The following is a 25,202-nucleotide window of genomic DNA, read 5'->3' as shown; positions in this document are numbered from 1 at the left end:
TTTATTGTGAGATTAAAAAACTCAGTTTCTTGTCTTTGCCAATGTGCAAACTCTCTTCCTCAAGCACATGGGAAAACTCAGGTCTGGATTCTATCTTTGGCCCAAGCTTTTCTTTATTCAAGTTGAATACCAGGGAGGGAAAAAGGAGGGATGCCAGTAAATTATACTGTGGTACTTAGCAGTATATAGAAAATACCTGAAATTATAGAATGGTTTGAGTTGGAAGGTCACCTAGTCCAATGCCCCTGCAATAAGCAGGCACATCTTCAACTAGTTCAGGTTGCTCAGAATCTCGTCCAACCTGACCTTGAATGTTTCCAGGAATGGGGCATCTACCACCTCTCTGAGCAACCTGTGCCAGTGTTTCACCCCCCTCATCATAAGAAAAAATTTCTTCATTATAGCTAGTCTGAATCTACCCTCTTTTAGTTTACCCTGTAGCTACAGGCCCTATTAAAAAGTCGGTCCCCAAATGGAAGTTAACTTACCAAAAAAGCTGGGGGGAGGGCAATAAGAGCAAGAAAAATATCTACTTCATCATTCTACAGCACAAACACATACACACAAGCAAACAGCTTTTACCACATCACGTGTTAGGCAGTATACACTTGAAAAAGAAGCTTACGCTTGGTGGAAGCCCAAAACAAAACAAAGGACCCTAGTCACCCCTGGGAAAAGTAAAAACGTAAACTGCAATGAAAATAAGTTAAAAATTTATTCTTTAAATTAATAAACAGAGCATATATTAATTTTCATACATCCAAACACTGTATTTAAACCATAAATAAGTATTACTAGGGTTAAAACCACAACACTCAGTGAATCCTAAAATACCACTTGTAAAATCACTGCATACATACAACCACCTAATTAATCTACCTAACATTTTTCAGTGGATTGCATTATTTGACCAGTTTTAAGAGTCAAATAGAGCAACTGAAAAAGAGATGAAATACACACTGCATTTGATGTGTATGTAGAAACACCAGTCTCAATGACTGCAGAGCTAGTCAGTTCCTTCTCCTACTCAACTTACCCAAAAGCGCTTTACACTCCTGATGCAAGTACATAGAAAAAAATACATTCTCCACAATGAAAGCACTAATGAATCAAAACCCAAGATCAATCCAAAAGAAGCACTCCTCACAAAATTATCACCAAGTTTCATCACGATCTTTCTCCAGTCAGGCAACTACTTCCACCAATAAAGCAAAATACCCTCAAACTTTAATTCAAACTTTGAAACGTTACTGTACAAATTAAAGAAATAACTACAGCAAAAAGCTAGATTACAGACGTTATGATGGAGCCATCATACTAAGAGATGATTTCATGATGTAAACCATACAATTCTAAACGTCTTTGAAAAATGCAACTGGCGTCAGCAACGCAGAGGCATGCAGTACGAGAGAAGGCATTTTCCATGCTATCACTAGAACAATTTCCTGACTCATTCCATCCTCCAGCCCCGGGGACCAGGCTAGCTTGGTCCACGCTGACAGCCGCCTTGACGTAACTGAAGCAGAGCCTTGACCTAAATGCCGTTGCTGTTGAGCTCCTTGCAGCTCACACTCAAGGAAAATGAACCGATACGGATTCAAAAGCTAGCGTCAAACACTCGAGATACATCAGCCTGAGACTCCGAGTGCAGAAACGCTTGTTGGGACCGAGAGCCCCACACCACCTCAACCTCTTGAGACTGAAACCTCCAAAAACAACTAACTGCAAGGCAGACTCTAGGCTGCTTAAGAGAAGAGATTTTCAAAGAGAGCCTGCACGTCACCGCAGCACTTTGGCGCAAGCCGAACTGACAGAACCAGCGTCTCGGTGCAAGACAAGACTCGAGGTACCGAACCTCGGACCGGGTTAAACCACGCCCTGGGCGTGATTTTAAGCAAGCGTTCAATGAATTGCAGATTAATCCACAACTCCCAGCCCCGAGCAAGGCATTGCCAGGAAAGGCGCGGCTGTGGGGCGGCAGCACCGTCCATCCTGTTACCGGTCGGGTACTGTGGGGCACGGGGCTGCCGCCTCCCGTCAGCGAGCTGCAACAGGCCCGGCTGCCGCCCTTCGCCCCTCCGACGAGCCGGGGGGGGAGCAGGTGCGGGCCCCCTCTTTGCTTAGGCGCCCGGGGAGGCGACGGAGGGAAGCGGCCGCTCGCAGGGCCGTCCCCCACGGAGGGAGGGCGGGCTGCGGGGCACATCGTCCCCTCCCACCGCTCCGCACGAGGAAGCGCGGAGGAAGGGCCGCGGGGGGGAGGGAGAATACCTCAGGCGCTGCTCGCACCGCCGCCGCGCAGCCCCGCTCCCGCCCGCCGCCGCTGCCTGCCGGGAGCGGAGCGGGGCGGGGCGGGCTGGCATGGCGGCGGGGACGCACCGGAAACTGCGCAGCACTAGCAGCAGCGGCCGGGCGGGCGGTGGCGCCGGCCGCGCCTGAGGCCATCGGCCGCCCTGAGGCAATAGCCGGCAAGTAACGGCCGCGCAGTAACGGCCGGTGAGTAACGGCCGCGGGGCAGGGAGACCCGCGCCTGCGCCCGCCGGAGCGCACGTGGGGCGGGGGCGGGCCGCGCGGGAAGGCCGCTGAGGGGAGGCGGGCGGTGGGCGATCGACTGAGTGGGCAGGCAGGCGGGCGGGCGAGCGAGCGAGCGAGCTGGGGTCTAGGGCTTCCTGTGCTTCGCAGGGCGCTGGGGAGCGCGACGGAGGGGCCCGGGAGTGGCGGCGCGGAGAGCCGAGGCGCGGCGGTGGAGGCCAGCAGGTGAGAACGGGGCTGGGGCCGCGCCGCCGGGCCCGGCAGGCCGGGTGGCTGCCGGCGAGAGGGGCGGCCGCGGGCCGCGCCGAGCCCTTGGGCAGGCCACCGGGGTGCTTCTTGCGTGGGCTGCGGTGGGAGGGCTGCCTGACGGGTTCCTAAATGCCGACTGAGTATTTCATGTCAATAGCTGTGTGGTTAGGGCGGGCGTTACCTTTGTTCATTAAAGCTGGTTGGAAGAGCGCTTCATGAACCAGAGAATCATAGAATGATTTGAGTTGGTAGGGAAGATCATCGAGTGTCCCTGGGCCGGGACACCTTCCACTAGATCAGGTTGCTCAAAGCCCTGTCCAACCTGGCCTAAGGATGGACTTGGTGAGGTACTAGTGCACCTGTGTAGATAGATATATCCCCCTTGCACAGTTTTCTTATGTTCTGATAATTAACTCTATAAACACTTTTTTCTTCTACAGTCTTTCCATAGCACATGGATCACTCTGGATGTGGATTAAAAACCAAGGAGGCTGTTTAACCATAGGTTTATCTGAAACAGTTGAGCACCTTTTGGTGTTGAAGGAAGGGCAGCCCCCCCAGCACAGCCCTGGCAGCGGGCTAGCTGCCAACCCGCCCCTGTGCCCTCGACTTCCACTGCCTGGGGCCAGAGGCTGAGGCTCTGCCGACACAAAGTCCCTTCCTGAAATCTTACATCTCTTAGCTGCAGCTAGAGTAAACCACACTAGTTTAGGCTATGTACTTTCCCCACGCTAACTCACATTTTTTTCAGAAGGATTTGTCAACAAGTTCCTGTCCTTTCTCATACACCCATAAAAGCATTTAATATAAGGAGGCTTAAGAGAAGTCTGACTGTAGGAAAAACTTTTAGAACAGCAGAGTATAACACTGCATGCAGGTTTATTTTGAAACTTTATCAGTTTTACCTTTATTTGCCTTATTCTGTGTTAGGCTTCTTGCAGGGAAGAAATGTACACAGAAAGGGAGATTTGCAGTTCTGCTTAGCGCTGACAGGCTATGTGTAGAGAGAGTTACTTCGTGACAGCAATGATGTCTTATTACTGTTGCACTTAATGGAACACGTTTTGCGGCTAAAATTGTGATTTTGGGGGAGGTAGCTGTGATTTGAATATTTATACTTATAACTTCAAATAAAGAAAAAACTTACAACTCTGATTTCTTCTTGTATAAAGAATGGATAGGTACACACATGGAAATTTTTCTTACTTTATTTTTTGTCAGACTTTTGTTTGTTTCTTTTAATCTTTTCAATATCCCCTTGATGAAGGAAAGAAGACATGTAAGATGATTTACAAGCAGGTTATTTTTAAATGTCCCTTTAGCCTTTAAACAAAGAGTAGATGGTCTCTTCACTGTAATGTAATCAGTGTTCTGTCACCTGCTTACTGCAGTTTGTAACTGATTTTTATTTATAAGGTGTTGTTTCACAAAGTACCGCTCAGTGTTATCAAAAGGTCCAGGTCCCTTTTATCAATGAACCATAGAATGTTTTGGGTTGGAAGGGACCTTAAAGATCATCTATTCCACCCCTACCTGCAATGAGCAGGGACACGTCCCACTAGACCAGGTTGCTCAAAGCCCCGTCCAGCTTGGCCTTGAACACCTCCAGGGATGGGGCATCCACAGTTTCTCTGGGTAACCTGTCCCAGTGTCTCACCATCCTCACAGTAAAGAATTTCTTCCCTACATCCAATCTAAATCCATCCTCTTTAAATTTAAAACTGTTGCCTCTTGTCCTGTTACTACAGGCTCTGCTAAAAAGTTTGTCCCCATCTTTCCTGTAGGCCCCCTTTAAGTACCAAAAGGCTGCAATAAGGTCTCCCTGAAGCCTTTTGTTTTCCAAGCTTACCAACCGCTACTGTCTTGGCCTTTCCTCAGAGGAGAGGCGTTCTAGCCCTCTGATTGTTTTTGTGGCCCTCCTCTGGACCCATTCCAACAGGTCCATGTCCTTCCTGTGCTGAGGGCTGAAGAGCCAGTTGCAGCACTCCAGGTGGGGTCTCACCAAAGCAGAGTAGAGGGGCAGAATCACCTCCCTTGACCTACTGGCCACACTTCCTTTGATGCAGCCCAGGATACAGTTGGCTTTCTGGGCTACAAGTGCACTTTGTCAGCTCACGTTCAGCTTTTCATCCACCAGTACCCCCAAGTCCTTCTCAGCAGGGCTGCTCTCAATCCCTTCATCCCCCAGCCTGTACTGATACCGGGGCTTGCCCTCATGCATGTGCAGGACCTTGCACTTGGCGTTGTTGAACCTCACGAGATTCACATGGGCCCACCACTGCAGCCTGTCAAGATCCCTCTGGAAGGCATCACTTCACTCCAGCTTATCAACTGCACCACTTGGTGTCATCTGCAAACTTGCTGAGCACACATTCCACCTCACTATGTCATTAATAAAGATATTAAATGGTACTGGTCCCAATACAGAACCCTATGGGACACCCTCATTACTGGTGTCTACTTGGGATATTGAGCTGTTGACTGCTACTGTTCGGATGTGGCCATCCAGCAATTCCTTAGTCATCTAACAGTCCATCCATCAAATCTGTATCTTTCTGTCTTTCGCCCTGTCAGCTCTGGAGCTCATCAGACCTTTTCATAGGCAAATTTAACTGACTAGAACAACAGAAAAACTTGTGCTTTGCAGAGTTTTCTGCTGGTTTGTGTGTTCGGTTAGCTTTTGGAAAGTCTGCTGACAATGTGAGCTGTCAGAGAAGGTGGGGGGAGAGAAAGAAGAGAAAAGAGGAGACCTCCCTGTTTTGCAGCAGCGAGCCATTAGATCAACTCATCTCCTGAAGAAAGCATAAGCGTAGCCTTAATAATTATGCCAGGTCCGTAGCATATTTTGCATTACATTCTTCAAGTATATAGGATAAAAGAAGGAAAGTAGCATAAATGGTTTAAAACATGACTCAGTAAGCTTGAAAGTGCATTCCTATGTATGTTCCCATCTGTAATGCAGGTATTATCTGTTGCTACAATGAGTTATTTCAGTACTTGATACAGCGGTCTTTTACTTGGCTGTTTTTCTTGACAACTGTTGATCTGATGCCCAACTTTTGTACGTTGTGCAAAGATCACGAATAACTTGCTGTAATCTTATGAATACTGAAAAGTACAGGCAGGCCACTTGATACCACTCTGCATATCTAGTACTGACAGACCTGTTTTATTTGCTTGTTGTGTTTATGTCTTTGAAATAAAAGGACAATTAATATTTTTTTTAAGGTTTGTTATATTCATAAGTGCAATAAAAGTCTTAGACTCCAGCACTGTAGCACTATTGCTGGGTGATTATAGTTGGGGAAGGTATTGTACATCTCAGAACAGTATTCAAGGTTTAAAAAGAAGAGCAGAAGTAATAGGGAACATCACTGAAAAAAATACTTGCTTTCCTTTTGAGAGGGATGACAGGGAAAACAGGGACTTGCAAAGGAAGAAATACGTTTTATAAAACCAGGGCATGCTTACAAAGGAATAACCTGCAGGTTCTTACTGTTACTAACCTTTTTGAGTGTGTGTTGCATTTATGTGGTGGGAAATTGCCTTGAGTTCCCCTCATGTGAACAATGTATTTTATTTACTCTGAAGAGCTGAGACTGCTTCAGACCAAGGAATTGCCTAAAAGTCCCCTGAACAAGTTAGAGACATTTTCTTACTGTAGCATGGAGAGTAAAGTTGTTATGTGTTTTAGTGTGGTTGATATCTGCAGAACTTGTATAAAAAAAAATCAAGTTCCTGGCTAGACTAAATATATGATAATAGAGTTGAGTCACAGTGTGATAGTGCTATTGCCACTGTGTGAAAAATTGGAGAGCTTGCCTTTCTTTTATAGTCCAACAAGCTTGTATACTTTGAGTTAATTCATTATTTTTTACCTTGAGTGAGCCCAGGACCATGCTGTTTCTTGTACACCTTCCAACTCTGAAAACTAAATGTGCACTAAGGCATATGGGTTGATATTTTTGTTCTTACCTTCTGTTAGAACCATTAGTTTTATAAGTCAGGGTATACTGTCTTTACGTGCTGCAGCCTGGTAATTCCGAAAAGAGCTGCTGAACATGTTGAAAGTGTCACTAGGACACAACCATCATCTCATTTTGACCCTCTCTTAAGTTGCCATTGGGGACCGATTTGAAATGCATTGTTACATTTTCCTACTGTGCTTTTTTAATTCATGCTCCGTTGGTTTTCAGCACTCTGTCCAGTTCTGTACAGTCTCTCCTTGCCCAGTATTATAAATGTTTTGGGATTGAACTGGTATTTACACAGATCTCCAAGAATGCCTTGGGAAATTTATTTTTTCCAAAAGGAACTGTCATCTGAGTTAGTTCTGTAGTGTAAGAAAGGGTTAAAAGGATATGATGGTCAGTGGAAGTAATGAAAAGGGAACAGTTGGGGCTGAAGGAAAGATATTATTACACTGATGACTTTGCAATTCAACTTACCTGATCTTCCTCCTGCATCTTCAAGAGATATGTATTTATTCTAGTTAGTTCCATTTGAAGTCAGCAGGAGCAGAATTGGGTCCCTGTAGCTCTAAACCTCTGTTTTTCTGGCTGATTCAAGGAGTCTTTAGCCTCAGTGCCAGTGAAGGAATAGACTTAAGGAGTTGCCATCTGATGTGGACCTGGTTCATACTGCAGTTGTCCTCCACAAATGTGTCTGTGTGATGTGAGAAAGGCATTATTTGCCCCTGAATTTGAGAAATCATTTAAATAGAGTATTCAATGCCACTTTTAAAATATGCAATAAAATTATGTAGCAGTGATACTGTGAAAGAGCTTTAGTTTGCTATGAAGTCTGTAACATTGTTAAAATAACATCAGGAGAAGCTTCCAAAAAGTGGCAGTAGCAGCAGAATGCACTCCTCTACTTATGTTTGCAGTATAAACTTTACTAGTTTATTATGCACTAAATTCACTGTTTTGAAAGGTGCAACAGTGGGGTTTTTTTGGTTGGTTGTTTTTTAATGTTCCTCATTACCCACCTGTAACTGTATGGGATCTTATTGTAACCATTTTTAAAGAAGTTCGTTCTTTCTGAGGGTTAAATGCAGTAAGCTGAGATGCCCAGCTACATTTCTGTAAACTATAGTGCACTTGGGAAATATGTGAGACGTTGTAGAGTGCAAAGAATAGATAAACTTGCAAATTCAGGGCCTAAGGCTGTTAAATCTGTTGTGCAACTTAATTTAAAGTTTTGAGTTCATAATCTGCACTAGAAAATAAGTATTCTCAGTTAAGAAAATGCTTTTCTTAATTCATTCTTACAGAAAATACAGGCTGCATTATTGTTGGTATATTTTTTTTCCCAAAACTTGATCTAATTTTTCTTTAATTGTTTTATTCACTTCTTATTTTTCAGGAGTCTTTGAAAAATCCTTAGTGGTCATGACATTGTTACAAGTGACATAAATTAGCCAGTGGCTCAGAATGATGGATACCCAGAAGACTACAAATGGTTTGCAAGTGATTGGAGAAGGGACTGGTATAGGGAAATCGACACTCCACATGGTGGGGTATTTGGGAAAAGTCAGTTGAAACTTGTTTTACATGTGTGCAAAGTTCATTTTTCTCTGCTTTGAGAGATTTTTAATTGGTCTTAATTTTACAAAAAAAATTCTCAAAATTATTTTCCACGGAAATCTATAAAAATGGCGAAAGATTATCCTAAGTAAATATGTGCCTATGATTTTTTTACCGGCACTATTTTTGCAACTGTTTGCATTCCTATGAAAATTGATTTGTGTTTCAAAGATCTGAGCTTGTGTTCCCTGGCAATAAGGTCCTGTGGTTTAGTTCAAGTAGAAGGAAACATTGCATAATTGTGTTGCTAAAGATACCTTATTAAATATTTGAATATTTAAATCAAAAGATAAATTTATTTAGAACACTCTACCACATGAATATATATCTTATAAATATTAAAAAAACCAATCTAGTTTACTTTTTTATATTGTATGAGGTATTACATTAAGAAGTTGCACGTTGGTTTTCTGTTTTGGTATGTATGTATGTCTCACCTTGGGATAACATGAAATAGATAAGTTTATACTGCTTTTTCTTTCTTTTTTTTTTTTTTTTTTTTTTTTTTTTTAGAACTGTGATCCTCTGGAAACAACTGCACACGAGTATTGTCCAGTCTGCAAAGAGAAGGGCCAGATCCAAGTTTTACGGACTTACCGCATTAATTTTCAAGAGTCTATTTTTCTTTGTGAAAATCCTCAGGTATTATGCTGATTATCAGCTTTGTTTGGTAGCGCAGAGGCCTTTACTTTCAGCAGTTACTTTAAGTTCAAGATTTTGCTGGTGGTAAGCAGACTGTTGAAATAGGATCCATTTGAGTCCATATGCTGGATGATGTTTATCTGTATATAGACAAAATCATAACTAACCTGTGTACGTGCAGTGCTTAGGCATACCTAGCTACCCTAAAGAGTTAAAGAGTAGATTAAAATGAATAAAGGAGAGCAAAGCAACACAAGTGGTACTAAATAAATCTTTGTAGGAATCCGAATAAAAGGCAAAACTTTGATGATCTATGTAGCTAAAACACAACTCTTGCAGATGTGAGTCTTCTATTTTCCCTCCTTTAAGTCTGGGTAATGCAAATTGGTTTGTAATTATAATTACAATGTTTGGTTGGGTTTTTTCCCCCTTTTAAATCTAACCTTAGCTAGATTTCTGTGGTGCTAAATATCTGAGTTGTGATTTTGCTGCCTCTCCCTTCTCCACTACTCCATGTGTGTGGGGAGGGTATAGCAATCCCATATAAACTGGTGCCCTTAAATTAGTAGACAGAGACTAGACTAGATATGGGTCTCAGAGATTCTTTTCCTATCCCTCTCTGCTTTTAAATAATCATGGTATTGTTCTGGAGATCAGTAATAGCGGATTTGACTACATTCTGGTTGCAGAATAGCTATATGTTTAAGACCCTACCAACACCTGGTCTAATGCAGCTGGCTAGCCTGAAAGATACCCTGTCAATTTTGGCACCAGTAATCTCTCAGGCATGGGAAGATAATGAAGGAAGGAATTTAACGGAATAAGACAAGAGGACTCTCCTCAGCAAAATTAGCTTGTTTTCAGGGGCTGAAAGCATTTACTGGAAAAGTAGTGTTGATTATCACTACTGATGTATTTACTTCACAATTGCTTATAAGGCAGTGGCTGAATAAAACACCCTTTCTGGCATACATATGTTGAATTTATGTATTGATTTCATTAAAATACCACTTTATAGAAGTTCTACATTCTGTTTTAAGAGTATGGTTTGTACTTCTTTTAGCTCTTGTTCACCTGAAATTGCTTTGTAGATTTCACTGTAACTTTTTTTCTTTCCTTTAGTGTATCTACCCACTTGGTTATAAACCATTAAACAGCATAATTACTTCTGCTGATTCTGAAAATCATCAAGTTCCATCTACTCTTAAGAAAAGGAAATTGTGTGATACCAGTGACTTTTCTTCTGTTGAATCACATTCAAAAAAAGCAAGGGCTAATAATGTGGTAAATGCTGAGCATGCTATTAATACAGACCCTGTTGTCAAATGCTATCAGAATAGCTTATGTATTCCCAAGTCAAGCCTACGTGATGTGTTACAAAAAGACCCGCAAAAAACTAGTAACGATGAGGAGCCCAGCATGCAGAAGGTGGATTTTGAAACAAACACCAACAACTATCAAGAAAGTCCGCCTAAGCCTGCTAGTCCCAGAACACAACTCTTGCCAAATTCTGAACTTTGCTCAACAACTTCTGAAATTTTGCTCAAAGAGGATAAAGGTTCCACTAACGACACAGAGTTATGTCTTCAGTGGAGAAACACACATAATCTTTGTTGGTTAGATTGTATTTTGTCAGCACTGGTACACTTAGAAATATTACAATTTGCTCTAGCAGAAGAATATAATGATGGGAAATGTTTGCTCCAGAAACTCTTAACAAAATATAATCAAGCAACTGTGCTTCTGAATACCTGTAAAAGGAGTAAAGTAAAAGGTGAGTAAATTTAGCTGCTGTTTCTTCATATTCAGACTGATCTGGTCTGGTACAAATACGTGGAATTTAGTACAGTGCACTTAAATATGCAGTTCTATTTCAAGGTCACAAAAGAATGAGTTATCATGAATTACCATGAATTTGCAGAGTAGTGTGCTTTATCTAGCAGAATCCTGGTAACCTCTGAAATTGTTTTTCTTGAGGTAAATGTGCACACTTTGAAATCATCAAACACTAAGCATCTATTGATTTATTATTTTTTTTTGTCCTATCCCACATAGAGAATATGTGAATTGTTTATGTAATTGGGCTTGACTGTTTCCTTCCCTCTGTCTGTTCCCCTCTTCTGTTTCCTTCCCCCTATCATATTAGGATTCTTTTCTAATCTTAATCTTAAAAATTATTTCTGTTGTGGATTATATCCTTGTATAAATGGACAGTTGTCGTGTCACACCAAAAATAGTAAAGCTGGGAACATATGTTCTCTTCTGGCTCCAGCTGCACTCATTGAAGGAACACTTCCCTGAGGTCTGCAAGCTGTGCTGTGGATGATAGTGCTTCCTAGCCCGTTTCAGTCCAAATTAATCAAGCACATTAACCTGGTTCATATTACCTGGAAGGGGCTAGTGAGTACTCACAGGCTGGAGGACTGTAACCTCCAAGCACAAGGGCAGTGGTGGGCAGTTGGGGGCAACCTTCCAGGCAGCACAGCTGGAGTCAGAGGAAGATGTGACACTGTAATGTGTCACCTTGATAATTTTCTGTATTGTGGATTGAGTTTAGGACTCGTAAACTAAGATCTGTTTCTCTTAGTCCTCTTAAACTGACCCATTGGTGTCATAAGTCTGAAATTCTAAGAGCTCATCTGTTATAGAATTAATACAAATCCCTGGTTAGCCAGTACCTTTCATAATTTTTTTTTTCTGATAGGTGTTCCAAGTAAAGTGTGCGTTTGAATACAGAGACTATAGTCCCAGAACAGCATTATATAACTTGAAGAATATTGTATCTTTCCTGGGAAAAATAATAGGCATATCAAAAATGGCTTAATTCAACTTGTGGCAGAGAAAACAACTATTTACAGAGGGGAAAAAAAATATCCAAAAATATTCTGAAGCAGTTCATATACTCTGCTTGCCAGAAAGTCAGGCTGCTTGATTTTTTGCGGTTTTGGCTATTACTTGGAAGCCCTCTACCATCACAGAACCTGTCTGAGATGTTTTCCTTTCCCCTCTGTTGTGCTGTGTTTGCAAAGGAGCTCTGGTGTGCAAGAGCCCTTAAATGGGGATGTTGGGTGTTGGAATATAGTGTCATTTGAGATAACAAACTTCATTTCCAGGAATTGCTGCAAAACAAATTAGTTTATTTGTGCAACAGTGGAGAGGGGATTGGGTGAAGAGTGTTGTTGTAGAGAATAGGTGTAGTGTTTATACTGCCCTTCTGTGTAATTTTTCAGCATCTTTTACATATGGTTGGTTTTTAAAACAATCAAAAGCAATAGAACTGCAAGAAACTTCTTTTAATCTTTTTTTGTTTACATAGGTTTTGTAAGTTAGAAATCATTTTCACAGCTATTCTAAATCCTTCCTTTAATTTGTGCAGGTTATGATCATGATTGTGTAGTACAAGTTATGTTCTTGCTTGTGCTTTAAGAATGTGTTTGTGTATGAACAATGTACCTTGTAAATTTAAAATACATAGTAAAATATATAATGTACAGTATTTTAAAATTAATTACTATTTTAAAGGCTAAATTTAGCAAATCACTATTTAATCTGGAACAGCACAATTAAATTTTTTATTATGAATTGTATGACATCATTACAAAGCATGTAAGCAAATTTTTTCACTTTTTTGATCATAATGTTTAGGTTTTTAGATCTACTCTTAATCTCTGAATCTCCAGTGTTTGCAATGTCTGGTTACATTATCCTTAAATGTCATGACTATCTAGCTATAGGTATAGACTCTTAGCCATAATTTAAGTCAGGTTGAGTAATTAACTACTGGTTAGCAGACTGCAGTAAAATGTTTATAACTTCCGTAGATTCTTCTGTAATTTTCAAATCAATTAACACCAGACATTGGCTATTTTACTGACAGTTTTAGGCAAACAGGTCAATATGAAAGGCATCAGCTTGTAGAGAGTGACTGCATGTTAGGGATACATGTGTGTGTGAAAGGGTGGGGGTGTTACACATAAATACATGAAAGCATATGTATTTTTTTCTTTAGATGTTCTTCCAAAAGCAGAATTGCATCTCAATGAAATCAGAAACAGAATTTTTACACAGCTTCAGCCTCGGCTTAAGTGTGAATTAGGTAAGTAACTAGTGCAGCATCTCAGTATTTACTTTCAGGAAACTCTACATGTAAAGCCTTGTAGCGTGTCAGTACATAAAAATATGAATGTGTACATGCACCCAAGTCAGCTTGCAAATCCTTTTTTTTTTTTATTTTATTGGTGACATGCTCATATTTTACAGTATGATCAGCTGCTTTGTCCCTTGACTGTTTTTGACTTTTTAGAGAGCATATTCTCATCTTTGTAACTCTGCTGTGGTCATGAAGTTGTGATTGATAACAACCTAATAACATGGATCAATCCCTTTGCTGTGAGGATTAGAAATACAGCCTTGTAGGGATAACTGGATTTCATATCATAGCAATAAGCTTATATTCTTCATTTTTGAAGTACTGAAAGCTGATTTCAAATATTCAGTGACTTTTTTCTGCCCCAACTTTGAAGGTAAGCAGGAGAGTCCAGTGTTTGCGTTCCCTCTGCTCTTGCAGCTGGATCAACAAGCTGAGAAACTATTCTTGCATTCGTTTTCATGGAAGTTTGAATGTGTATGTTGTGGCTACAAATACCAGGAACGGTGAGATTTATTTTTTTTGAAGTAGCTTCTATATAACTGTTCTAGCATACCTTTTTAAATCTGCATGTAATAGTTGATTTTGTTCAGATCTCTAGGTTTTGTACAGTTTAAGCTTGGTGAAGTTTTACGTGATCCACTTTTTTAGGCTAGCATTTGCAAATAGTTTACTGCTATGTCATGTCTTAGGAAACCATGTTATCATTTAATTAAGGAATAGTAGGTAACTGTATGAGTCCCTGGCCATGCTCACTCTGGTATTTTGCTAAGAGTATACAAATTGTTGTGGTTCTAAAGAATACATTCCTAGTACACTTTTGCTGTTGAAGAGTATCTGTAATATTCATTTGCATTACAAAGAATCAGAGATTCTCTCACATAATTTATCCATTTTATAATAGTATTCCAGGGAAGTAATTTCTTGAGAATTGATTTAGTTCTGTGTAGCTGCAGGTACAAGCTAGTCATTTAGGCTCCTTTTAGACTCAGCAGAAAAAGAGAGACACCTTAAGAAGACAGCTCACTTCACTTTACTTGAAAAATACCTGTTTCTCTCCACTATCTTAGGTTTATATGATAAAATTCTAGATCCCCAAGTGAGATGAGATTAATGCTGTCTGTTACACTGCCAGCACACACTGTAGTCCTAGTTAATAGGATGTGTTCAAGAGCCTTTGTTATGTACCATGTTGGGTTTTTTTAATGGTGAAAAATCTAGGGTAGGTTGAATATAAAGGAAGTCCTTTCTGTGGCTAATGAATGAATAAACTACGTTATTTCACTTTAATATCCCGTACATTGTATTTTCATACAATATAACCTCTGTGTAATCTCAGCTCTGGATGTACTGTTTTTTGAAAACAAGATCTTGTGTAACAGGGATTTTGAGGTAATTTGTTACGGCTTCCTTCTCTCCTTGAGATTCTGTATTAGCTAGTAAATTAGACAAATCCTGGTACAAGCTCTCTCTTATGTTGGGAAGGAAACAGAGATAACACGCTAAGGGAGAAAGAGCAAATAATGTGAAACTGAAGGCCACAGAGCTGCTGAGAACAAATGGTGACTGATACTGTTTGGCAGAACTGACTTCAGTGCTGACTTGGATGTGATGCAGTCACAGTGGAATTCATACAAATAGCATGAATGTGAATAGACTTTGGCTTTGTCTAAACATTTTTATAAGTTTTTTTCTCCTAGTGAAGTGTGTATATTCATTGTTTTCTGATCAGCAACTCAATTTACTCTTTTTTTGTGTGTGTGTATGTGTGTCCAGGTTTAGGAAAACGCTAACAACATTCACGAATATAATCCCTGATTGGCATCCACTTCATGCTGTTCATATTGGACCATGTAATAACTGTAGTGACAGATCTCAAAGGCGACAGATGATTTTGGAAAAGTGAGTTTGGATATGTGAACTTGAAAATAAAATACATAAAATTCTGAGAAAATTTATTGAATGTTTCACTTTAAAAACCAAACTATTATCTTGAGTTTGCAGAGATTCTAAACTTTAAACTCTGATAAATACTCACTTTTGAAGATTTTTAGATCGTTCTTAAATGCTGAGATGGCAAATATTGTTTAAGAAGCATGAAACATAGACCAGTGTTTAACATGCTGACCAGCACATGTGTTTGAGCCAGGTCGTAAATACTTCTTACCAAGTAGTAAATACAGACAACTGATGCCCAGTGTCAGCTGTTCCACAGCCCCTGCTGTTGGTGGATAGAACTGTTGCCTGATCATCTATTTGCTAGTTTGACTTGGGAACAGTGTCCTTTCCTACTGTGGTTATGGCACAGTTGTCTTTTTTTTTCACCTTTTCCCCACTCCCAAAATCCCTTATGTTGTCTTGGCTTTTTCTCCTGATCTATAGCAAAATGGAATGTCCAGTTGGAGTATTCTTATCCCTTGACAACCATGCAATCTGAAGAGTCCTGTGTTGAAGTAGAACAGTAAGGGCAGGACTAACATACTCTTTGAGATGCCTTACTTTTTAATTATGAACTTTTGCCACTATTGTTTTGTAATAAACTGGTACTTTATTGTTTCTTTTATTAGAGTACCCTCAATATTAATGTTACATTTCGTAGAAGGCTTGCCACATAACAACCTGAAGGACTATTCATTTCAGTTTGAAGAAGATACCTACCAAATAACATCTATTGTTCAGTATCAAACAGATAAGAAGCACTTCATAACCTGGTCTTTGAATCCTGATGGTAAGAACCATAAATTCTATTATAATACTTCATGAGTCTGCATGAAATACTGTTTTATGGGCTACTGCGATAGTCTCAACAGTCTGTATATAATAACTAGGATTTCTTTTGTCTGTATTCTAAAATTCATACTAAAATTTTGTGAATAATTGTGGGAACTTTGCTAGTCAGGGTGAAGGTTTCAGTTTGGTTTAACTCGTTTGTTCAGCAGCGTTCTGTCCTACACTGTACTCACTGGCAAAAGTTATTTGGGTAGAGTTGTTTCCTTTCATAACTTTGTAAAAGTTAAAAAATACAGTCTGGGCATGACTGTGGGACAAATGGTATTGGTTATTTTGAAGCTAGTTATTAATCCGTTCTTGGTCGGAAGGAAGAGAACCTATGGAACTACCAGCATTAATGAAGTTTCTTTTCATTTCTGAACGTTACTGCACCTGAGGCACAAATCCATGTTAGAAACCTTACTAATGGTATGATGTTTGTACCAGTGATGGGAACTCCATAAATGGAGAAAGTGAAAAGTTGATATTTTGATTCTCATGCTTCTGTAGAGAGAGTGGAGTGCAGTCTTATCAAGTGTTCTGACAACATGAAAATTGTCTAAATCATACGCCAGAGTTTAAGAAGAAATAGGAAGAGGAAACAAGCACCTGGGAAGTGCCTAGTTAGGAACATCCTATACATCATATATTGCTATTTTTAAATTCTTAAAGCTGTAAAATATTTGGTCATGATCTATGAACAATTTGCAGATGATGAGGCAGATTATTAAAATGAGCAGTTTCTCTTAAACCCCTGTGCCTCTCACCCAGGCAATGTAAAGGTCTACTGAGAAACTTAATTTGAGAGCTGGTTCTTCCCTGAGAGCTGTGCAGGTATTTTCAGATAAGATTTCAGAATCATTAACTCAAAAAAACCCAATCAAAAACAACTTAGCTTTGTTTTTTGGTTGACCTACTGTAATAATGTAGTAATATTACTGTAATAATATTGCTGCAAATTCTGCTTATGTGTGATATTTTTACAGTGAAAATCTCCCAGTTTTCTCTGATGTAATAAAGAACGGAGAAGAAACTCTTTATTTTTTGCTTGTTAGGGGAGTGGGTTAATAATAGTATTTGACAAATGTCTGAGGATAGTGACTTCAATTTTAAAAGTCTCTGAGTCTCTACACTGGTTGCTATTTCTTTTTCAGGAACTTGGCTTGAATGTGATGATTTAAAGGGGCCATATTGCAAGAGACATAAAAGATTTGAAGTTCCTCCTTCAGAGATTCATATTGTTATCTGGGAAAAGAAAACATCCCATGCACCAGAAGAACTGAATTCACAGTTCCAGAGTAAAAACATTGAAGGTTTTCCTCTTAATAATGTACAGTCAAATTCCACAGTGTTGCATTGTGGTTTTGATAACACAGTAGACAAAATACCTCCAGAACATCGCAAAGAGGATTCTGTGAGAACTCCAGATGAGAAACAGCAGCAGTTACCTGAGGATGAAAGTATTGTTCATCACGGTTTAGAAAATTTGGCACGTGATGATCTTGTAACACTGACGCTTGAAGGAATTCAGGTTGACTCAGAAGGTAAATCGCTGCTGAATGGACAGATGGTGGGAAATAACCTTGCTGAAATGGGCACACCACAACAACAGGAATCAGCTTTTTCACCTAACACTCCATATACAGGAGAGTTTGCTGGATCTAGTCTAGCTGTGAACAATAAATGCATGTTATATGAAAATTCGAGCGTTTGTTTGCCTCTGGAAGAGTTGAACCCAGCAAATATTACTCCTTCTGTGCCCAAAAAACATGACCCTGGCTTGTCGCTTGCTCAAAGAACAGATGACAGAACTAATGTACCTAACAGAGAACGTGGATCAAATTCAGAACTAGAGCTAAACAAGAAGTTGTCACCAGTAGAGAATATTATACAAAAATCACCGGACTTGAAAGATGCAAGCAAAATTATAGTTAATTCTCAGGTTGCCAATTCTTCTGCTGCCAATAATTCCTTTCAGCCTTCACACAAAGACCAAAAAAGAGGATTTGTAGGAAGCTGGGTAAAGAAATTATTAAGCAAGAATACTTCTTTTATGCCTTCAAGTGCCTCAGCTCTCAAGAATGAGAGAAGTTGCAAAACTCCCTCAATGCAAAAAATAAGTGAAGTGCGATTGCCGGTTAAGGGAGCAAGTAACTTTGGTGGTTTTCAAAGCAGAGGTACAAAGAAAACAACTGAGACCCCGAAGTCAGTGGTTCCTCAGAGTAATAATAGTCATCCTTTATCAAATTTCAAAGGGTTTTCTCAAAGCACTCGTCTTCCAACAGCAAGTCATACCACTGTTGAAGGTCCAACTTGGAATAAGTCAGGAAGTACGTTGGGTACCTCAGGTAAAGTGACTCAGTTCCATTCACCTAGCTCTAACTCTGGGAAGGCAGAAGAGTCAGATAGTGACAAAACAAAAAAACTTCGCTTAAAACTGTTAAAAAAACTTAATGCTAAAAAGAAGAAGTTGGCTTCACTGGATAGGCTAGCAGTGGAACAGATGAAATATGAAAAGCCTGTGAGTGGAGGTGAAAGCACCCCATCACCGATGGCATCTCACAATGACAGTGAATTATTGCAGAGCTTTTTAAAGGAACTGCAGCATCAGATTGATGTCGCAGATAGTGAATCTGAGTGCACCAGCCATAATAACAGTGATGAAATACTGGCGGAATTACTGTCCCCTACTTCAACTGTTGCTTCCTTAGAGGCTCCAAAAAGTGAAGAGGAATGTATGTATATGGAAATGGTGGATAGCAGCGTTGCAGCACCAGCGGCTGATGAGAAGACCAGTGTGCCACATGCAGCGGTGACAAGCGAGGACCACAATTATTACAGTCCTGTAAAGGACAGTAACTCGGAACTTCATGCAATAAGCAAACCCAGTGTGAAAAAACTTGCTTTTGAAAGCCCTACAAGGGAAGATATCCTTGAAGACCTATTCTCCATTTCAGCACCGAGCTCAATGGCAGGTGACATAGATTTACCTCATTTTGATGAAACTCTGTTTGAAACTTGGTAAATATTCGGTTTCTTGGTTTCAAGTATTTGTTGATATTATGTATACTTTGAAGCAAAGCACTATTAAATTATATTTTATAACTAGTGTCGTTGCACACTGGCTGTACTTGAACAGTTTACAATTGAGGTATTATTTTTCTTAAAATTTTGTTGTAGCAGGCAAATAAGGTTTTAATGCATTTTATTTTTCTGAGAAGCAGTTATTTTAGCTGTCAGATATGATGATGATTTTTAATTAAAAGCTCCTATGAGTCTTAATTTTTGCTGCTTTTAATATGGAAAACATCCACATTCCACTGAGTATAAGAAATAATAAACTTGTGTAGTCTTGATGACGTAACAGTGTAAGAAATATCATTTAGGTAGTAGTGATTTATTTTACAGAATCATCCAACTCCAAAAGTCTTTTTGTCCAACATTTGAAAAAAAAAATAGAAGTACCTTCTACAATTGGGGATGTTTGATGTTTGATGCTTTGATACAAAGGTAATTTGCAACATTAAACATTTGCAATAATTAAACTTGAGGCTGGTATTCTGTTAGGAACTCTACTCCTTTCAGAATTACTTTTCAACAAGCTCACCCCTTGGATTCGAGGAAGGATGGATACATGGTAGAAATTTTCCTATTGGAAATTATGGCTCGTACTGAGTTTTCATCCTGGATAACTGAAAATATATTTTGACAGGATATTCTGAGCCAGGTTATTATTTAAGTAAGATTAATAAAATTTGGGCCAGAGTTTGCAGCACTGAGAAGGAATGTCAGATGTAACTTTTAGTAATTTTTAACTGCAAATACACTAATAAAAGAAAGATTTCTAAGAATTAAAATTAGCTGTAAGTTAGCACCCACTACTGTTGTCACTAGGAGTTTTTCATGGCTAGAGCAGTGCACCCTGGTCCTGTGTGAGAGTAACAAGGAAAGGCAAGGTCAATAGGAAGATAGTGATGGAAAATGTGGCAAGACAGTGGAGAGTAAGCAGAGGGATTCTGGATTTGGATAGCTTTCTGGATTTGGATAGCTTTCATTCTGCTAGATGAGAGTCTTTTTTAAATTCATAGACACAGAGCTTGAGGGTATTATATGCTAAATTACATTAGCTGTACATTTCTCTTGTACTCAGAAATAACAAAGGTGTTATCAGCAAAGTCTTTGTTTCAGCCATTTTTAGAGTTATTCTGCATTTTTTCATGGTTTTAGATCCCAAGTTGAAAACATTAAGTCCTCGGTCTTACTCTTCTAATAGGTGCGGCTGAACATAATTGTTCTTACAAGGCAGATTTAAGTGGTCTTGGATAGCTTGAACCAGGTTCAAAACGTGTTTCAAAAAAACTGTCAGTGGCACTGAACTCACTTTGCCAAGCTATTTCTGTTGCAGTTATGTATATGTTTATCAAACCGGCACTTCAGACAATGAATGGTTTCATTCTTGAAATACAAGTCTTTGTAAAGAACTTGAGCTCCGCCTCTGTTTTAAATGTTGTAATTGGTAATGTTACAATAGAAAATGAATCAATGGATTCAGAATGTAAAGGGCCAGTGTGCCACTGGTGAAAGGTTTGCCTGTGTGTGAATTCCCTTATTAAAAAATGCTGACCAAAATTAGTGTTCGATTTATCAGTGAATAAAATAGGTGCCTCAGCAGGACGTGAGAGGGTGAAAGGAATTTCCTGTGGAGTTTTCCAACCGGTGGTTTCTATGTGTGCAAATCACTAAAACGCAGTGTGTCTCACTGCCCCCCGACTACTTGTTGCAGAGGTTTCCCCAAGCAGTGACGAGCTGCCTTCAAGTGCAGACACTATCTGTGGTTTTGGACTGTGGACACCAGGACTGGATTGCAGCTGCCTGCAGCTGTGAAGCGGGAGCTCCTTCACTACTGGCTTGGGACAGGGCACAGACCCAGGGGTGAGTGAAGCAGCGACCCTGGGGTTAGCGTGGTGCAAAATACATAGGGCAACGTGAAGAAGAGACCCCGCTAGAAGATAAGAAAGTCCTGGTGTAAGGAAGGACACTGAATGGTTTGGATTGGAAGGGACCTTAAAGATCATCGAGTTCTAACCCCCCTGCCACAGGCAGGGACATCTCCCACTAGAGCAGGTTGCTCAAAGCCCCATCCAGCCTGGCCTTGAACACTTCCAGGGAGGGGGCATCCACAACTTCTCTGGGCAACCTGTTCCAGTGCCTCACCACCCTCATAGTAAAGAATTTCATCCTAATATCTAATCTAAATCTCCCCTCTTTCAGTTTAAAACCACTACCCCTCGTCCTATCGCTACACTCACTGATAAAGAGTCCCTCCCATCTCTCCTGTAGGCCCCTGTTAGGTACTGGAAGGACAATAAAGTTAATAGCAGAGAAGGGTGTCGGGGGCATATTGGTGCATATATGTTAGGAGTCCTCGGTCTCCAGCTGTATGGGATACAAGATGGACACCCATATGTATAGAAGATCCATGAGCAAATAAATAACACTTGAGATTAAAGTAAGTATGAAACTAAATCTGTTAATGCTGCAAGTTATTTGCTGCCTGAAATAGTTAAGTAAAGAAGACGCTTTGCAGGTTTGTATTTTTCCATAAATGTTTTACTGCCTCTCATCCTGTGCAGGTGAGAATTCAGCTGAGATTGGATGAAAACCCCACGACCAAAGAAACCGTTTGGAATTTGGTGGTTACTGGACTTTTTGTTTTGAGACTAATTTTAAAATGCAGCTTTTTGTTTCAAGTCATAGAATCATAGAATCGTCTAGGTTGGAAGACACCCTTGGGATCATCGAGTCCAACCATCTACCCTACTCTACAAAGTTCTCCCCTATACCATATCCCCCAACACCACATCTAAACGTCTCTTAAACACATCCAGGGGTGGTGACTCAACCACCTCCCTGGGCAGCCTATTCCAATGCCCGACCACTCTTTCTGTGAAAAATTCTTTCCTAATGTTCAGTCTAAACCTACCCTGTTGGAGCTTGAAGCCATTCCCTCTTGTTTGCTATAGAGAGAATAGAAAGAATTACTTTTCTGTCAGTTAGAAATAAACTAGGTGGGCATATAGCAAATATGGCGAGTGGGCAGAAGTTAGGCACTTTATTTTGGAGGTTTTATTGCTGTTACAGGGTAAATTTCCAAAAGTAATGGCTTTGAGCACTTGAAGGGATTACATTTTACACGTTTCTTCACCTCTTGCGTCACATAATCTTCTCAGTCTGTGTCTTCTGATTTGGGAAAGGCACAGTTGTGACACAGATTTACAGCTTTTAGTTCAGAATCAGCTCTACGGAGGAGGTAGCACTGATTCAGATCTTACTACGTGATGATATATTAATACAGTTTTTATCAAAGAGTATATGGAAAAGAAGGGCTGCTTTCCTGCTTTCTCTCATCCTGCCTATAATAAACCAGCCCATCTGCGGAGGAGCTGCCTGGATGGGTTTTTAGCTGTCTACCTGCTAGGGCACTGTTCTAGAAACTGATTGTGGTGCCAATTACAAATCTGATTTTGATCTTGATGTTGCCTTTTTGCTTTAAATAATCATTCCCTTCCTGGCAATGTATCAACAGAGAGCGATTGTTCCTTGTCCCCGTTCCTTTTGCAAATCTAAGCAGCTGCTCTTCTCTTCGTGAGCCGCTTCGCGCTCAGAGCAAAGCGTGTTACCTTCCGAGCAGATTATTCTCCATGCAGCTCTCCAAGTGTGTGCCGTGCTTTAAAGTCCACCAGGATTCGATCTGGGAGTGGAAGAGCTTACAGTCTAAGTATAGATCTAAGACAGGGTGTGGGCAGAGCCAGAGAGAGAATCAGGTTAACAGGATTACGAGGCTGATGAAGTTTGCGATGTGTGGTTTTGCACCGCTGTGCACAAACACTGTGGGGTTGTTTCCGAGGGAGACGCTGAAGCTGCACCACGCAGGAGAACGCGGTGGAGCCACGGGGCTCATGAAAGAGAGTGAATTCCAGGAGGGGAGTGTAAAGAAGTAGGCCTGGCCTTTTTTAACGTAGGGACTGGAAGAGTAACCTGTTGGGGGCTGGGTGCCTCCAGCTTATGTTTTCTGGAGAAAAGCTGAAGAAACCTTCAGGAGATGTTTCTCCCTGGACTTAAGTCTTTATTACCCTTTTATGTAAATGACTATCTAAAGGAGCTTCTCGAATCATAGAATCATGGAATTGTCTAGGTTGGAACAGACCTTTAAGATCATAGAGTCCAACCATCAACCTAACGCTGTCACTTCTAAACCATGTCCCTCAGCACCACATCCACCCATCTTTTAAATATCTCCAGGGATGGTGATTCCACCACTTCCCTGGGCAGCCTGTTCCAATGTTTGATAACCCTTTCTGTGAAGAAATTTTTCCTAATATATCTAAAATGCCCAAGACAGAGCTTGGGCTAGCTGAAATCCTGTCCGATTTAGAAATGGGCAACATGTTAAAATAACCCATGAGCTCTAAGGGTTGGCAATACGCCGGGGAACCCTCCATGGAAGCACCTGGTGAGGAGGCATCTCCCCTTTCCTCCTTAGTAAAATGGACTTTGGTCCTGGTGACTGGTCCTTGTTGCAGAACTTTTTGATGCAAACACCAGAGATGGAGAGGCCCAAATTATTTTGTATCCCTCTATTGGTGGACTGTGTGTTCAACCTTTGGCTTAGAGAGAGGATGCCCCAGAATTTTTACATATGATGTATGCATTTGAGCTTCTAAGATGGCATTTTACATTATTTCAGTGAGTATATGTCCCTCTTTTTTACTTCCCTCTGCCTTCAAGCCTTGCTTTGCCATGGGAAGACGAGATTTTTAAACGCTTTGTGCTGCAGCACCGCAAATGTTACCATTAATTGGCATTATCTCCAGCCAAAGTTAGCGGGTTTTAGGCTAACTAACCGAACATCTTCTACACCTACGGCCATGCAGGGGCAAGCGGGGAAAATGCTGTTATTATTTGGTGGTGGAATTGTACCATTTTTGAACTTTTTGTCCAACGTTTCTGGTGATGTTCAGATGATTTTAGCTCCTACAGGAGCTCCTTTTTCCTCCTTTGGGTCATCTTCCCAAGCAGGCGAGGGAAAAGTCTGTTTGCGGAGGGGGGGAGCTCGTGCGGGGGAATGAACCAAGTCTTCCAAATAAATAACTTTCAGAATGGAACTCCCCGCCCTGCCCTTGCACCTCCCCTCCCGGCGCCGCCGCGGTGGCAGGGCGCTCTCTTCCCCGTCCCCAGCGAGGTCGCGGGTGTGCCCCACCGTGGGCGATGTCCTCCCACACCGCGCGGGGCCGCCTGACCAGCGCAGGCGCGTTTTAAAGGCGGAATCGGGAAAACTGACGTTTGTGGTGACATGGAACGGGAAGAAGAGGGGGAAAGGAAGAAAAGTGGTGTTTCCGCCCGGTTTCGAACCGGGGACCTTTCGCGTGTTAGGCGAACGTGATAACCACTACACTACGGAAACTCCCGCTGGAGAAACACTTTACTGCACCCCGCCTTGACCCTGACCGCGCAGCGCGGCCGGCGCCGGCCACCGGGGACTCTGCTCGGCAGAAGGCGAGGCCGCGGGGTGCACAGCCGGTCCTGGGCAGCTCCCAGCGGCATCCAGGCGGCGCAGGCCGGATCCACCCGCCGTGAAACTTCCCCCGCGGGGGAGGAAAAAAAAGTTGTCACCGCTTCGGTCTTTGGAGCCCTCACGCGGGACCCCACCACCAAAATACCTACGCTGCGTCCCTGGGTGGGCTCGAACCACCAACCTTTCGGTTAACAGCCGAACGCGCTAACCGATTGCGCCACAGAGACCAGTTGCTAAACACGGTCCCCGAGCCGGCTGCTGATGGCCGCATCGCGCCGGGAGACCCCGGGTGGGAGCGGGGGGCTCTGCCCACGCACCCCCGGGGACCCGCTGTCACTCCGCGAAACGGCTCCCCGCTGAGAGGGTGGCCCGGGAGAGTCTCGCTTCGTACTCCTCCTGCAGCACTTTGGGTGTCCGTTTGCTTTTTAAATCTGAAGAATTCAAATTTTCCTTCCTTCCCCCCCCCCCCCCCCCGTTCTGTGGCCTTTCCCATAGGAGCAAGGGAGAGGGAAACAGTGGACAAGGGAAAAAAAAAGAAAAAAAGGTTTTAAAGTTATGTATCTTGGCGAGTGGGAGCCTGACAGCCCCTTCTGGCGACAGAGCAGCCGGCAAGAGAAAGCTCTCTGAGGAAACGCCAAGGACGAGCAAGGCAAAAATAAACATCTCCCACCACTCGGTACTAAAGTGTCCAACGTCTTTTCTT

The 25,202-nt window shown here is 41.6% G+C and overlaps 1 protein-coding gene and 2 non-coding genes across 5 annotated transcripts; 1 reads left to right on the top strand and 2 right to left on the bottom strand.

Moving 5' to 3' along the window:
• Positions 1 to 2,340: 2,340 nt before the first annotated feature.
• USPL1 (ubiquitin specific peptidase like 1) lies at positions 2,341 to 20,549 on the top strand. Of its 3 annotated transcripts, none has more exons than XM_074148899.1 (10): positions 2,341 to 2,493; positions 2,680 to 2,754; positions 8,146 to 8,241; positions 8,880 to 9,008; positions 10,131 to 10,782; positions 13,018 to 13,104; positions 13,532 to 13,661; positions 14,932 to 15,057; positions 15,723 to 15,883; positions 17,079 to 20,549. In XM_074148899.1, exons 3-10 carry the CDS (start codon positions 8,239 to 8,241, stop codon positions 18,947 to 18,949), a joined length of 3,159 nt encoding a protein of 1,052 aa, XP_074005000.1. In that variant the 5' UTR covers positions 2,341 to 2,493; positions 2,680 to 2,754; positions 8,146 to 8,238; the 3' UTR covers positions 18,950 to 20,549. The 3 variants fall into 3 exon arrangements, with proteins under 3 accessions (XP_074005000.1, XP_074004990.1, XP_074005009.1); XM_074148889.1 differs by having other exon boundaries at positions 2,356 to 2,493; positions 8,146 to 8,312; positions 17,079 to 20,543; XM_074148908.1 differs by lacking the exon at positions 8,146 to 8,241 and having other exon boundaries at positions 2,471 to 2,493; positions 17,079 to 20,543.
• Positions 20,550 to 24,315: 3,766 nt separating this feature from the next.
• On the bottom strand, positions 24,316 to 24,388 carry TRNAV-AAC (transfer RNA valine (anticodon AAC)). The gene has a single exon. It is a non-coding gene; the product is annotated as a tRNA-Val (tRNA).
• A 264-nt stretch (positions 24,389 to 24,652) lies between these two features.
• TRNAN-GUU (transfer RNA asparagine (anticodon GUU)) lies at positions 24,653 to 24,726 on the bottom strand. Its single transcript has one exon. It is a non-coding gene; the product is annotated as a tRNA-Asn (tRNA).
• Positions 24,727 to 25,202: the final 476 nt, after the last annotated feature.

The sequence above is a fragment of the Numenius arquata genome, chromosome 1, assembly GCF_964106895.1.
Source record: "Numenius arquata chromosome 1, bNumArq3.hap1.1, whole genome shotgun sequence".
Lineage (NCBI taxonomy): Eukaryota > Metazoa > Chordata > Aves > Charadriiformes > Scolopacidae > Numenius > Numenius arquata.
Note: the sequence above shows the minus strand (reverse complement) of the source record. Positions and strands in the feature narration are given on the sequence as shown.

Bases quoted from the DNA above. Each gene is read 5' to 3' on its own strand.
- USPL1 (XM_074148889.1), top strand. From the start codon at position 8,214: ATGATGGATACCCAGAAGACTACAAATGGTTTGCAAGTGATTGGAGAA. The intron at 10,783-13,017 runs GTGAGTAAATTT...TTTTTTCTTTAG, and splicing joins TAAAAGGAGTAAAGTAAAAG to ATGTTCTTCCAAAAGCAGAA. The intron at 13,105-13,531 runs GTAAGTAACTAG...CCAACTTTGAAG, and splicing joins TCGGCTTAAGTGTGAATTAG to GTAAGCAGGAGAGTCCAGTG.